Source organism: Schistocerca serialis, chromosome 5, assembly GCF_023864345.2.
Source record: "Schistocerca serialis cubense isolate TAMUIC-IGC-003099 chromosome 5, iqSchSeri2.2, whole genome shotgun sequence".
Taxonomy (NCBI): domain Eukaryota; kingdom Metazoa; phylum Arthropoda; class Insecta; order Orthoptera; family Acrididae; genus Schistocerca; species Schistocerca serialis.
In genome coordinates this window covers 305,653,763-305,665,355 of record NC_064642.1, presented here as the reverse complement: position 1 = coordinate 305,665,355, position 11,593 = coordinate 305,653,763, and the positions used below count along the sequence as shown (strand labels likewise).

Sequence of the window (11,593 nt, the reverse complement as noted above, 5' to 3'; positions counted from 1 at the left end):
TATAGTAATGAACATTTAGATATTTTAATTGGGTTTGTTGAAAATAGTCCGACAGCACATTTTTACAGCTTATTTTCCAAGAACGGTAGTTCAGTGACCAGTTTTATTACACATAATTGTATGTGGCAAGAAAGCTTCCTTAATATACGTTGCAATAAAAGGTTACTACATTTACTTAGTGGTGGTGGGATATTTTGCAAAATGTCAGATTACTGAAAAAGTTGGTTATAGAGTTTTCAAGGACGTTGATTACATTTCAACTTTTATATGAAACACATCTTTTATATATCACTGCTTCGAAGATATTCCCTCTAAACCCAATACGCCAAATTACTTTTTGGAGTGAGTTTTACTCCTTGAAAGTGAAATGTAACGAAAACGAAAAAAATATGTATTGTATTATTTTGATCCTTCTACATACCCGCCAAGCACAATCAAGATAGTTTATTTACACTTTTGAATGTTCACTTGTGAGTGAAGCACTACAGCCAGCGTAAAATTTTTCAGATGGCGGGCCCTAGCTGTCTAAATACAGCCGGAAAAATATTGCAGGCTTGCAGCCTTATATATGCCCTTTGTATGAGTAACCCCAAGATCGCTGGTCACATCCTAGAAAACTATATAACTGGACAGTTCTACATTAAGTGTACCAACATGCACCATCACATGTGTCCCATACAAAGGCGCGAGCACTTTTATTTCCCCGATAGTAGTCTCGTCCAGCTTCAAGGGTGCATCATCACTAACTGCGGAAGTGAATGAGCGATGGGTAAGGTGAAGGAGTAATCCCTAGATGTCACCAACTAAGTATGTAACTGGTGTAAAAAAGGCTTGCCGGAGACTGGAGTGGGGACGACCGTTGGTTGGTTGTTCAGTCGGTCGTCTCATCGGCCGAAGTGTATTTCGTCCTTTGACCGTTTCCGGGCCTAGGCAGTCGGTCGGTTGTGGCGGAGCAGCGAGGAAGTCTCCGTGGCGCGTAGTCTGCTGGATCTGCTGGCAGCATGCACGTGCAGTTGGAGTTGTGAGGCGCTCCTTGCGAGTGTTACGAAGTTTGTCGCCCACCGATCCTGGACACTAAAGTTGAGTGCTCACTTAACCTACTATCAAGCCTCAACTGATATCACATGTCTTCTTTTGATCCTGGTTGTCGCTTTCTGGGATATTCCCGCGAGCAAAAACGACTGTGCATTGAAGTCAGCTAGAATTGCAGCCATCTTCCTGTGTGGTGTTTAACTTAATTTAATTCATTCCTTCATTAATGAAGTGTACCAGCGGTATCTTCTGCCTTTTGGCCGTTGACGTTCCGGTTACTTTCCCTGGTCGTTGACGTAATTTCCTCAGTGTATTTTCCTCGTCGTGTTGATGCTGTCCAGCACGGCGTGTAGTTCGACAGCTGAGGTGTTGTTGGGCGTTTATTCTGATTTGGCTGGATTGGGCACCAGTATCCAGAACGCTGTGCTGTTGACATCTTGCTGTCGTTTTGCTGGTTGGGTGGAGAGAACTGATCTTGTTGGTTGATTCGGCGGCTGGCTTTCAGTTGGGTTCCCTTCCGATTAAGAGGTTGTCAGTCTGGCTGCCTGTCTTACCTATAAGTGCATTAGTGTTAACTAGCTAGGCCAACCCTAGGAACCTTCTGAGCGCCGCTCCTTGTGTTTTACATAGTGATTTCCGTTTTAGTCTGAAGTACTCTGTGTGGCCTTCAGCCGAGTTTTAGCATATTAAAATTGCAAGGCTTTTCTTCTTAGGCCTTAAGCCGTAAAAAAAAAAAATTGTTTCTTGTTTGGTATGTGGCCTTCAGCTGAGTTTCAGCCTTTTAAAATTAAAATTGAAAATTCCTCGTGCCAAGGCCTTAAGCCGTAAATTTGTTTCAAGTTGGTATGTGGCCTTCAGCCGAGTTTTCAGCCTTTTCAAATCAGAAGTTGAAAAATTTTGTCTACGTCGTAAGCTATAAGAAATATTTTTTAGTTTGTATGTGCCCTTCAGCCGAGTTTTCATCTCTCTTAAATTAAAAATTCAAAATCCTTGTCTTCCCCTTAAGTCATAAGATTGTTATTCTTTAGTATGAGGCCTTCAGCCGAGTTTTACACGAAATATTTTGAGATAAGGCCTTCAGCCTTTTCAAATTGAAAGCTCTTCTTCCTAGGCCTTAAGATGTTAAATTGTTTTGTTGTTATGCAGCCTTCGGCGGAGTTTCATCCTATTTAGACTAAATATTGAAAATCTTTGTCTCGGCCTTAAGCCATAACACTGTTCTTAATTAATGTGTGGCCTTCAGCCGAGTTCTATGAGAAAAATTTAAGCTAAGGCTTTCAGCCTATTTATACTGAAGATAAAAATTTGTTTCTAAAGAAGTGAAACCTCCAGAAGAACTCCTGTATCTCAACTCCTTGACTCCTTGCTTAGGCCTTGTGCCTTGGGTTTTCGATGTGGCCTTCAGCCGATCTAAATTAAATCAAATGAGGTCTTTAGATAAAGCCTCGAGAGTTTTTGATTCTTGCTTGTGTGATTGAGTGTTTTAACAAATAAAGTTTATATGTTGAGTGCAACTGACAGTAACTTATTTTGGCCCCTTTCCACAAATATAACCTCATTTGCTCTGTCCTGCTAGCTCAGGGATTTCACAGTCACTATTCAGAACAGTCAACACTGACTTATAGAATTAAAAAATCCGCTTCATTTGCCAGTAATTTCCTTATATATTGCATGACCGGTTTCCAAGCCTAAAGCTTCATCTTCAAGTGCCACCAAATAATTCTGAAAATATAGTTGAGTGGAGGTCTGGCCAGTCAAGTCACGGGGTTTCACATCCATGTCAAATAAACCCGTGGATGACTTGTGCTGCCCGCCAGGGAGCCAGATGATAGCTGCGGTGGAAGCGTCTGACATAGGAAGCAGCGACGTGGGGGAAAAATAAGCGGTGTGCTGGTTCCCTGGCCGGCTGAACTAATCACTTCCGTGTTGCGCTATCGAGACGGGCGCCGCGGTTGCTGGTCCTACACTCCCACGCGTTTATCTGACATTTATGTTTCCATAATTATTTGGCGGTACCTGAAGATGTAGCTTTAGGCTCCGAAACATATCGTGCAATAAATTAAGAAATTACTAGCAACTGAAGCGGATTTTGTATTCTGTAAATACGAGGGATGATCGGGAAGTAACGCACAATAATATCTTTCTCCCCTGGTATTGCAGCTGGAATTTTAAAAATTTCACTACTATATAGTTTGTGCTACAGAGGGTATTTTATTTTCAAGTGCAACTTCAGCGACAGAAGCGAGATCTACGAAACAAACAGGGTGCGCATGTTACTGTCGTCAACTTACGAAAAGTAGCGAAGTGTAGTTCCATATTTTGGGCCAAAGGGCATAAAGCGAGTGAAATTCAGAGGGACATGCGTGGCGTGTGTGGGGACGACTGTGCAGCAGTGTCTCCAGGTGCTGCGCATTCTTGCAAGATGGCCGTGTAAACCTGTGATTCCCCACGCTCCGGGCGGCCGGTAAAAGCTACAGCCCCGGAGGATGTCAGAGCCATTGAGGCAGCAATTTTGGACGATCGGGGAACATTATCGCAGCACTTTAAAGTTTCGTATGGTGTGATGTACGATAGTGTTCGTGACACACTGAAATTTTGTAAGGTTCGTGATCGCTGCGTGCCAGCCCGGCAGGGTAGCCGAGAGCGCTGATGCGCTGCTTCCTGTACTTGGGAGGGCACAATGGCCCAGCATCGAATCCACCCAGCGGATTAACGACGAGGGCCGGTGTGCCGGCCAGCCTGGATGTGGTTTTCTGCGGTTTTCCACATCCCACTACGTGAATACCGGGCTGGTCCCCATGTTCCACCTCAGTTACACGACGCACAGACATTTGCACACGTTCGTACTCTTTCATGGCTTACACTAGATGCAGAAAGCTGGGGTACGCTACTGATGTCTCGGGGGTTTGGGGTGGCGGAAGGAAGGGCATCCGGCCACCCTCAGCAACTAACACTGCCATATCCGTCCTAACAAGCCCGACCCCTCATTGGAGTGGGATAAAGGCCCAAAGACAAAGAAGAAGAAGAGTGCTCACTGGGTGCCTACGTACCTGACAGACAACAACGAGGGTTTGTGAATATAACAAGCTTGGATCACTTTATTCGTTACGCTGCAGAAGGGCACGACTTTTTGAAAGGAATCGTCCCTGGTGATGAGTCGTGGGTGTACCACTACACGCCTGAAACCAAGCAGCCCTCTATGGACTGGAAACATGAAGGCTATCAGCAGGAAAAAAGTTCAAAGTGACTCAGCGTGTTAGGAAAGTGCTTATGACGGTGTTCTGGGATGTGCATGGTGTGTTATTGGTGGACTTTATGATCACTGACTACTGTGGATGCTGAAACCTACATTAAAACTTGGTTGAGTCGGCTCTTAGTGAAAAACGCCACAACATTAATGCTGATGGTGTCGCCCGCATGTTACTGTCCCTGTTCGTGATAAAATGGACAAATTTTGGGTGGGAGGTGCTCCAGTATCCACCATACAGTTCGGACGTTGTAGCGTCGGGCTCCCATCTGTTTGGTTCATCAAAGAAATTCCTGACCGGCGAATGTTTTGCGACAGATGCAATAATGAAACCAGGAGTCCCCAGATGACTGTACTCCAACCAAACGGACTGTGAACAAGGCTTATTGAAACTGGTACCGCGATGGGAGACTGTGTTGAGAACGTAGGTAACTATGTAGAAAAGTAGGTAAAAGATGTATGTTGATTTGTGATTTTGTTTTGTTTTGTTACTTACTAGACTTCTTGGTAGTAAAATTATTGTGCGTTATTTTTTGATCTTTCCGCGTTTGTTCCTCCGTTGCCCATGTTCACCTGATCAGATATTTTGTGCTCAACAGGTGTTCGCAGGTGACTGAACACACACAGAGAGACCAGAAGAAACTTGCGGAAGACAACAGGAGAGTGATCGAAACTTCGAGCCTTGGAAAAGGTTACGAAATAACGGTGCCTGTAGTATTAAGAGATACGACGCAGTGTCCGTTCGGACATGCATGCATGCCCTCGATTCTCAATAAATATGTCTTTCCATATACGAAACATACGAGTGCAGCCTTTGATTGGTGGACGACAACATACGGAAGTTTGGTTCTGGACGTGATTCGTGCTCGGATGGCCGAAGCGGTTAAGGAGATTGCTCGCGTAAAGCAATAAATTTCGTTTCGAGTGCCGGTCTGGCACAAATTTCCATTGTTGTGATTGCAATATGCACTACGGGCCATAAAAATGCTACACCACGAAGATGACGTGCTACAGACTTGAAATTTAACCGACAGGAAGAACATGCTGTGATATACAAATGATTAGCTTTTCAGAGCATTCACACAAGGTTGGCGCCGGTGGCGACGCCTACAACGTGCTCGCATGAGGAAAGTTTCCAACCGATTTCTCATACACAAACAGAAGTTGACCGGCGTTGCCTGGTGAAACGTTGTTGTGATGCCTCGTGAAAGGAGGAGAAATGCGTACAATCACGTTTCCGACTTTGATAAAGGTCGGATTGTACCCTATCGCGATTGCTGTTTATTGCTGCTCGCGTTGGTAGAGATCCAATGACTGTTAGGAGAATATGGAAACGGTGAGTTCAGGAGGGTAATACGGAACGCCGTGCTGGATCCCAACGGTCTCGTATCACTAGCAGTCGAGATGACAGGCATCTTATCCGCATGGCTGTAACGGATCGTGCAGTCACATCTCGATCCCTGAGTCAACAGGTGGGGACGTTTGCAAGACAACAACCATCTGCACGAACAGTTCGACGACGTTTGCAGCAGCATGGCTGCGGTTACCCTTGACTTTGCATCACAGACAGGAGCGCCTGCGATGGTGTACTCAACGACGAACCTGGGTGCACGAATGGCGAAACGTCATTTTTTTCGGATGAATCCAGGTTCTGTTTACAACATCATGATGGTCGCATCCGTGTTTGGCGACATCGCGGTGAACGTACATTGGAAGCGTATATGCGTCATCACCATATTGGCGTATCACCCGGCGTGATGGTATGGGGTGCCATTGGTTACACGTCTCTGTCACTTCTTGTTCGCAATGTCCGCACTTTGAGCAGTGGACGTTACATTTCAGGTGTGTTACGACCCGTGGCTCTACCCTTCATTCGATCCCTGCGAAACCCTACATTTCAGCAGGATAATGCAGGACCGCATGTTGCAGGTGCTGTACGGGCCTTTCTGGAAACAGAAGAAGTTCGACTGCTGCCCTGGCCAGCACATTCTCCAGATCTCTCAGCAATTGAAACGTCTGGTCAATGGTGTCCGAGCAACTGGCTCGTCACAATACGCCAGTCACTACTCTTGATGAAGTGTGGTATCGTGTTGAAGTTGCATGGGCAGCTGTACCTGTACACGACATCCAAGCTCTGTTTGACTCAATGCCCAGGCGTATGAAGGCCGTTATTACGGCCAGAGGTGGTTGTTCTGGGTACTGATTTCTCAGGATCTATGCACCCAAATTGCGTCAAAATGTAACCACATGTCAGTTCTAGTATAATATATTTGTCCAATGAATACCCGTTTATCATCTGCATTTCTTCTTGGTGTAGCAAGTTTAATGGCCAGTACTGTATAGCCGAAGGGGGTTCATATTCGCAACTGCGAATATGTTTTCCTGTGCTTTGGAGAAGGAGCAAGAAGAAGAATACAACGGAGCTTAATCACCCAGGGGTTTTCATCTAGAGGATATAGATTATCGGTTTACGCAGAGGGCCGGGTAGAAGAGCGGCGTTGTTGGGGAGGAGCGGTCGGAGGCGTCCGGAAGGGCAGAGCCGGCGCGGGCCCGGCTCGGGGGCCGGGCGGAGTGTCGGCGCGGCTCGTTATTGTTGTGAGTGGAGTACGGTGACCCAGATAGCGAGGCCCGGGCAGTGGCGCGGGTGCCGGCGCGCTTCCAGAGATCGATGGTCCCGCCGGAAAGCGAGAGTGCGCGCAGCTGTGCGCAGGCGGCGGCGGCGGCGGCGGCGGCGTCGGCAGGTGGCGGCGGCAGTAGGCGCAGCGCAGAGGCGCCGAGCGGAGCGGAGCAGCGCTGGCCGCCACAGCCGGGTGCGTGCGCGACCGCGACCGCGACCGCGAGTGTGTGCGAGTGCGCGCCGCCGCGCCCGCGGGGGATGCCGCCGCCGCCCCGGCCGCCCCCGCCGCCCCCAGCGACGCCGCCGCCGCCGCCGGCGCGACCCTGACGCTCTACTACGTCGTGCTACCCGGGTCGCGCCTGCCCTCGGCGCCGCCTCCGCCGCTCCTAATGGACGCCGCCGCCGTAGCCGCGGCCGGCGTGCAGCCGGGCGCCGTCGTCGTGGCGGGCAGCAGCAGCCGCAGCGCCTCCTCCGCCGCCTCCACCACCTCCGGCGCCGCCGCCACCAACGGCAGCAGCAGCAGCAGCAGCAGCAGCGTGGGCGGCGGGGGCGGCGACCCGCCCAGCCCGCCGGCAGCCAGCGCGCCCGCCGCTGCCTTCACGAGGTACGCTGGCGTCCTCTGCCCGCCGACCGCTGGGCCGCGCCGCGCCTCCGAGACGCCGCGCTCGCCGACCTCATCTTCCCTTCCCCCTGCAACCTTTCCCTTTCCAGAATCCCTGCACATAAAGATATAAAGCTGCGAAAGCAAAAGAAAATTACGTTTTCGGGGTGAATCATCTGAAACTAGCACCAGTTTTATTTCGCGGACGGTTCCAGATTTCGAAATAAATCTTTCGGGAAACCATAGTAGGGAGAGGGTCACGTAATTCTATAACATGGATTATCACACACAATACTCTTAACTCTTCTATCAACCACAGTGTGGTGACAATGGCAGTGTGTTGGATTGGGCACACCAGAGCAGCGTTTTTTAGATTGGTTGGTTGGTTTGTGGGATTTTTTTTTTTTTTAGAGTCCACACTAAACTTTTGTGATGAGATGAATCCGCTTAAAAGTTGTACAATAATAAAACTTGAACAACAATTAAAACATGAAATGCCCTAAAAACACACACACACACATACACACACTCAAAGAGAGAGAGAGAGAGAGAGAGAGAGAAATTCTAAATCTTTAGTTTACCCGTATTGAACTGCAAGCGGCTGTCTGTAACGATCACTTGAAAGAAGGTGAACTTCTCAGCCAAGATCGCTTGTAAAAAACCTGTACTATCGTGATCTATGGATGGTATCCTTGTTTACGGAAACCGGTAATCGACAAAAAAATGGTTCAAATGGCACTGAGCACTATGGGACTCAATTTCTGAGGTCATCAGTCCCCTGGAACTTATAACTACTTAAACCTAACTAACCTAAGGACATCACACACATCCATGCCCGAGGCAGGATTCGAACTTGCGACCGGGTAATCGACAATAAATGTTGTTTACAAGCGATATTGCCTACGAAAATCACTTTCTCTCAAGTAGTTCTAAAAGTTATAATAAAAAAGAATAAAATGGGAAGAATTAAAAGAGTGGAGCAGACAGCTGTGGCTGGGTGAGAGTTCGAATCAAAAGGAAGACCTAGCCACTCTGCAACACACTAAAATTTCCTGCTTAAATGCCTAGGCCTGGAATCCAGACAATAAACAAAATTTTAAACGCCTTACCACACTCGTCATCAGCTTAATAACACGATATACGTTTTTAACAGCGTTCTATAGATCTTCAAAAGACGAGTACAGTGAGAGAACGCTTGTATTTTATTTTTTATACTCTTTCGGGACGTTCCCATAGAGCAATCTCAATAATGATACGTCAATTACGACGATGTGAACGTCAGGAGAACACAACTCTCGAACAGAGAAAATCTCCAACCTGGCCAGAAATCGAACCCGGGCCCATTCGGTCAGCAATCCACCACACTAACTGCGCAGCTAACGAGGCGGAGAACAGAACACTTGTTAATGTTGTTGAAATCTTCTGCGGAAGTTTCCGAGAGATCTAAAGTCGAATGGAAGGAGCCACGACTCGGCTGTTGTCAAGGGGAGACTCTCAACTGGGCCTCAGCCGCTGTATCAAGCCTTTCCACTGTTTGTTATCATGAAAGGTATTCACCTAAACGTGTGTATACAGATTTTGCCTTCTTCCGTTGCCAAGTGGTGGTCATCGCGTATGGCTACTATGCGGCGGGACCGGGGACTGACTCTTCATCATCGTTTAAAAAAAAAAAAAATAAATAAATAAATAAAAAAAAAATAAATAAAAAGTTCAAATGTGTTAAATCTTATGGGACTTAACTGCTAAGGTCATCAGTTCCTAAGCTTACACACTACTTAACCTAAATTATCCTAAGGACAAACACACCACTCATGCCCGAGGGAAGACTCGAACCCACCGGGACCAGCCGCACAGTCCATTTCTGCAGCGCCCTAGACCGCTCGGCCAATCCCGCGCGGCTCATCGTTTCATCATCGTCATCACGATCATCATCAACGTGCAAGTCAGATAAAAAGACTTGCACTAGGCGCTCTCACAACCCCAGATGAGAGGGGGGGGGGGGAGGGGTCTCCCAGGTAAAAACGTCATACCATCATTTCACTTGCGTTTTCCTAGGCCCATTCTAACACACTAAAAGAAGCATACAGTTACAGTTACAACAATCGTAGTTAACCCTGTATTTATGTCGTATAAAGTAGGACCAAGAAGAAATGCGTTATATCTTAGAAAAATAGGTCTGTTTCCTGATTGTACATAACGTCGCAGCCCCACTTTGAGACTCTTCACCGCAATAGCCACCTCCGATGGCCTTACCTTTCAACTTCAGTACATTTCTCGGATACTTTCGCGGAAAGTTGGAAGCCAACATTAACGAGCGTTATATCCACGTCATTTGTCGTTTCAAGAGTTTTAGAACGTCATTAAAAATCATATTCGAGGCGTATTTGGAAAGTAAGGTCCGATTAGGTGCGAAATGCAAATCACTGAGAAAATTCGACTGAACTTTACACAAATGTGTTGGGCAGTGTCTTTAGTGTACCTGTCGATCGCTTCAAGTCGCTCTTTCCAATTCAGTGTGCAAAATGGTTCAAATGGCTCTGAGCACTATGGGACTTAACTTCTAAGGTCATCAGCCCCTAGAACTTAGAACTACTTAAACCTACCTATCCTAAGGACATCACACACATCCATGCCCGAGGCAGGATTCGAACCTGCGACCGTAGCGGTCGCGCGGTTCCAGACTGTAGCGCCTAGAACCGCTCGGCCACCCCGGCCGGATATCACTTAGAAACGCCTAAAACAACGGGGTCTCCCTCCAAGTATGTGGCTCTCGTGAGAGATTTCACCTGAAGCTATGCAGCCCGCGTAACATGAATGTCATGCCTCTCTTTCTTCAAGACAATTTTCAGCCGTATTCTGCAGGGGCTATGAAGACGCTCCTGCATCGTTTTCGATGCAACAAGTTTGATCACCGACAATACAGCCCTTATTTGGCTCCATTGTTTGTCTCTGCTCACATGAACCGCTGGCTTCGAAGACAACACTTTGGCATAAACAGCGAAAGGCAGACCAGCGTAGAAAATTGGCGGAAAGCACAGGCGGCTGCTTTCTGTGACGAAAGTTTGTAAAATGCCACGGCAAATGCCTAAGTCGGAGCGGTGACTATTTAAGAGAGGTAGCTGGAAGGTGTGGTCAACTGCAACGAATAAAAAATGTTTGATTTTCACTGTGATTTTCATTTTGCGACCGATCGGACCTTGCTTTCCGAACAGCCCTCGTATTTCCACTTAGTATTTTTTAGTTGCTACAGTATCCTGCTTCATAAAAGATTTAAGAGTACTATTCATACAACGAAATTACTTTCCGCTCTTGTCAACTATCTAACTCTGGAATCACACGGCTGCTACGGTCGCAGGTTCGAATCCTGCCTCGGGCATAGATGTGTGTGATGTCCTTAGGTTAGTTAGGTTTAAGTAGTTTTAAGTCTAGGGGACTCATGACCTCAGATGTTAAGTCCATAGTGCTCAGAGCCATTTGACCCATTTTCCCTTATCAACTATCAATTGCCGAAAACCTCTTTTCGATATCTTGATCTGTTCACATGCACCCAGTGTCAGGAGTTTACCCAAGAGACACACAGACAAAATTTCAGATATTGCTCAGGGATATGCTCTGAGTATTTTGATGTACCCATCGGATTAGGGACGGAAGTCGGCCGTGCCCTTTCCATGGAACCATCCCGGCATTTGCCTGAAGCGATTTATTGAAAGCACAGACGACCTAATTCAGGATGGCCAGACTTGGATTTGAACCATCGTCCTCCCTATCCATTATGCTAACCGTTGCGCCACCTCGCTCAGCGCACCTACTGGCTGATGGTTGCGGCGTAATAGTCTAATTATGATTTATTCCGTTTGGTACCCCATGTGTCTTTCTTTCCGTGAAAATGCCTTGACGACAGAGAAAAATCCTCAGCGAAACGTGCAACACAAAACACAGGGTAAGGCAACAACCGTAAGAAGACAAACGTAGACGTTTTTCGTCGTTGAGTCGCTCTTCCCTTGCTGTGTTCTCACTAGAGTTGCGCTCTACCTAATCTACGGTTCAGTAGTTTGATACACTAGTATGTGTGAATGGTAGCACTACCGGTAATATT

General features: G+C 47.1%; 1 protein-coding gene across 1 annotated transcript; it reads left to right on the top strand.

Moving 5' to 3' along the window:
- The first annotated feature begins 6,947 nt into the window (after window positions 1-6,947).
- LOC126481916 (homeobox protein Hox-A13-like) lies at window positions 6,948-7,630 on the top strand. Its single transcript, XM_050105875.1, has 2 exons — window positions 6,948-7,093; window positions 7,192-7,630. Exons 1-2 carry the CDS (start codon window positions 6,948-6,950, stop codon window positions 7,628-7,630), a joined length of 585 nt encoding a protein of 194 aa, XP_049961832.1.
- The last annotated feature ends 3,963 nt before the right edge of the window (window positions 7,631-11,593 follow it).